The 2,219-nt window shown below is 37.1% G+C and overlaps 1 protein-coding gene across 2 annotated transcripts in view; it reads left to right on the top strand.

The window, feature by feature from the left end:
* LOC110448831 (zinc finger CCHC-type and RNA-binding motif-containing protein 1-like) overlaps positions 1 to 2,219 on the top strand; it is a 6,848-nt gene extending 4,629 nt beyond the window's left edge. For both annotated transcript variants that reach the window (XM_021495285.1, XM_021495286.1), the window contains exon 6: positions 1,026 to 2,219. In XM_021495285.1, coding sequence (XP_021350960.1) covers positions 1,026 to 1,163 — 138 coding nt within the window. In that variant the 3' untranslated portion in view covers positions 1,164 to 2,219. The remainder of the gene's footprint in view (positions 1 to 1,025) is intronic.

Below are 2,219 nucleotides of genomic sequence, written 5' to 3'. Positions count from 1 at the left end.
TTTTTTAAGACAATTGACCCCTGTGACCTTGAATATAATTGAAGGTCATTCATTTGAACAAACTTGGTAGCCCTTCACCCAAGCATGCTACTGGCCAAAAATCATCTCCCTTGGAAGTTAGGTTATCGAGAAGAAGATGTTTAAAGTTTTTAACATATTTGACCCCTGTGACCTTGAAAATGGGTGAAGGTCATTAATTTTAACAAACTTTGTAGCCCTTCATCACAGTTTGCTTCTGGCCAAATATCGACACCCTAGGCCTTTCGGTTATTAAGAAGAAGTTGTTTAAAGTAAAATATTGACGACGGACGGACGGACGATGGACGCCGCGCCACGGCATAAGCTCACTTGGCACTTCGTGCCAGGTGAGCTAACAAACTGTCAAATTACTTGAACAAACAAACTGTCAAATTACTAGAACACACAAACTCGCAAATTACTAGAACACACAAACTCGCAAATTACTAGAACACACAAACTATCAAATTACCAGAACACACAAACTATCAAATATCCAAGTTTCCACTGTTAATGTCAAGGCCATGAATGTAAATACTCATCCGTAGTTTATATTAAACAGGATGTCATCCAATCATCTTTTTATTTTTAGATCGCAACACCTGATGAGCCTAGTGTCTTTATGTAGTGACATAGTATTCATTTGACTGACACTTGTTCAGAACAAGTTACTTTTCTAAGGTCATTTAATTTAAAACCTAGAAGTCGAATAAGCCTTTCTTTTGCTGAATGCTGTTCTTCTCAAAGTTGGCATTCTCAATCACAGAGCTAGATTCCTAGCAAGAACGTTTTGGTCAAATAAAAGTCAACTAAGTCAAGATCACTTTAGTTTCTGATTGGTGTGCCAGATAGTCTAATTCTTTTGATAAAAGCCTTTTAGATCAGCTTTAAACTAATTTATTATTGTCTTTTCATGGTAATGTACAAGTGTTTTTCTTTTCTGGCCAATATCAACTAGAATTCCAATATTGACAGAGGCATTATTTTACTTCTTGCTAATTTTCCAGAGACAACAAATGGAAAGTGAAGTTGCTCGGAGGTATGGAGAGACAAGTCTCAACTTTAATGATATTGACGAACCTAAACGCAAGAAGTACAAAAAGGATGCATACTTTAGTGATGAAGAGGAGGTAGACGAAGACTGAGGACTTATCGTCTAAATCTGCAGTGTGTGTGGGATGACAAGGCGGAAGATAACAAAGATTTACGTGAAGTCTGCAATGTATGCATTTTACCGGCACTACACGTGTACATGTACATCTTCCGTAAATGCGGCGATTCAGCGGTTCAGTTTTTCACACGGATATCTAGTGAGAAAGGCTGCTACATGTACAAGTTCTCTGGTTAGTACACTGTATCAATATTCTTGTATCAGTCGTTGTTACCAGTACTTCAAGTATCTGTTAGTTTACCTTTTCTCAGTGAACTGGAATTAAGTTGTTACAGCATGGATGCACATTTCTGCACATAGTGGTATGAATTTAACTGTCATTTAAGCTGAAAACACACATCTGCTGGTGGTGCACCTGCATATTAACCTGTATTGAGGACGTTAAGGCAGAAACAAGGGACTGCATGAATTTGACCTTTGACCTTGGAGTAAAGTTTCATTAAAGCAATGTCAACTTGGTAAAATACTAGCCACTTCCTGTTGTCTCAGCAAGGGAGGATTGCTCTTTAGTTCATTTGGTAGAGCGTTGCATGAAGACCAGTAAACCAGAGGTCCTGGATTCAACTCCTAGCGGAGGCATTGAAAAACAATAATGACTTCTATTACAGTAATATGTAACACACCAAATAATGTGTGATCCACTTGTGTGTCTACTGAGATATCGTTAGTAGTGAGGAAGTGTGGGATAAATAGGAATGCAGACTTTGGCATTAACCAGTACAAGTGTACTTTTATTTTCAGTATAAACCTGTTCCTGTCTATACAAGCTTTGAAATTTGGCTCAGGCATTTCCTCTCTTAAATCAAAATATGTCAACCCTTTGTAACCCGATATCCTGTCTATTCTGGAAACCAGCAATGTACTACTGATCTTGACGTAAAGATCATTGATAATATCTTGTTCATCAGTTCTGGCTTTTGTATTTTTTTGGTTGGTATAAACCCAGCAAAAATGCTTTTCAGTATGTAAAATAAATGTTCTGTTGATTTTGATTGAAAATTATTGTAAGTGATTAAACGTTATCAATTAA

The sequence above is a fragment of the Mizuhopecten yessoensis genome, unplaced genomic scaffold (assembly GCF_002113885.1).
Source record: "Mizuhopecten yessoensis strain PY_sf001 unplaced genomic scaffold, ASM211388v2 scaffold4359, whole genome shotgun sequence".
NCBI classification, from domain to species: Eukaryota; Metazoa; Mollusca; class Bivalvia; order Pectinida; family Pectinidae; genus Mizuhopecten; species Mizuhopecten yessoensis.
The sequence above is the reverse complement of the archived record's forward strand: the minus strand, read 5'-3'. Positions and strand labels throughout refer to the sequence as shown.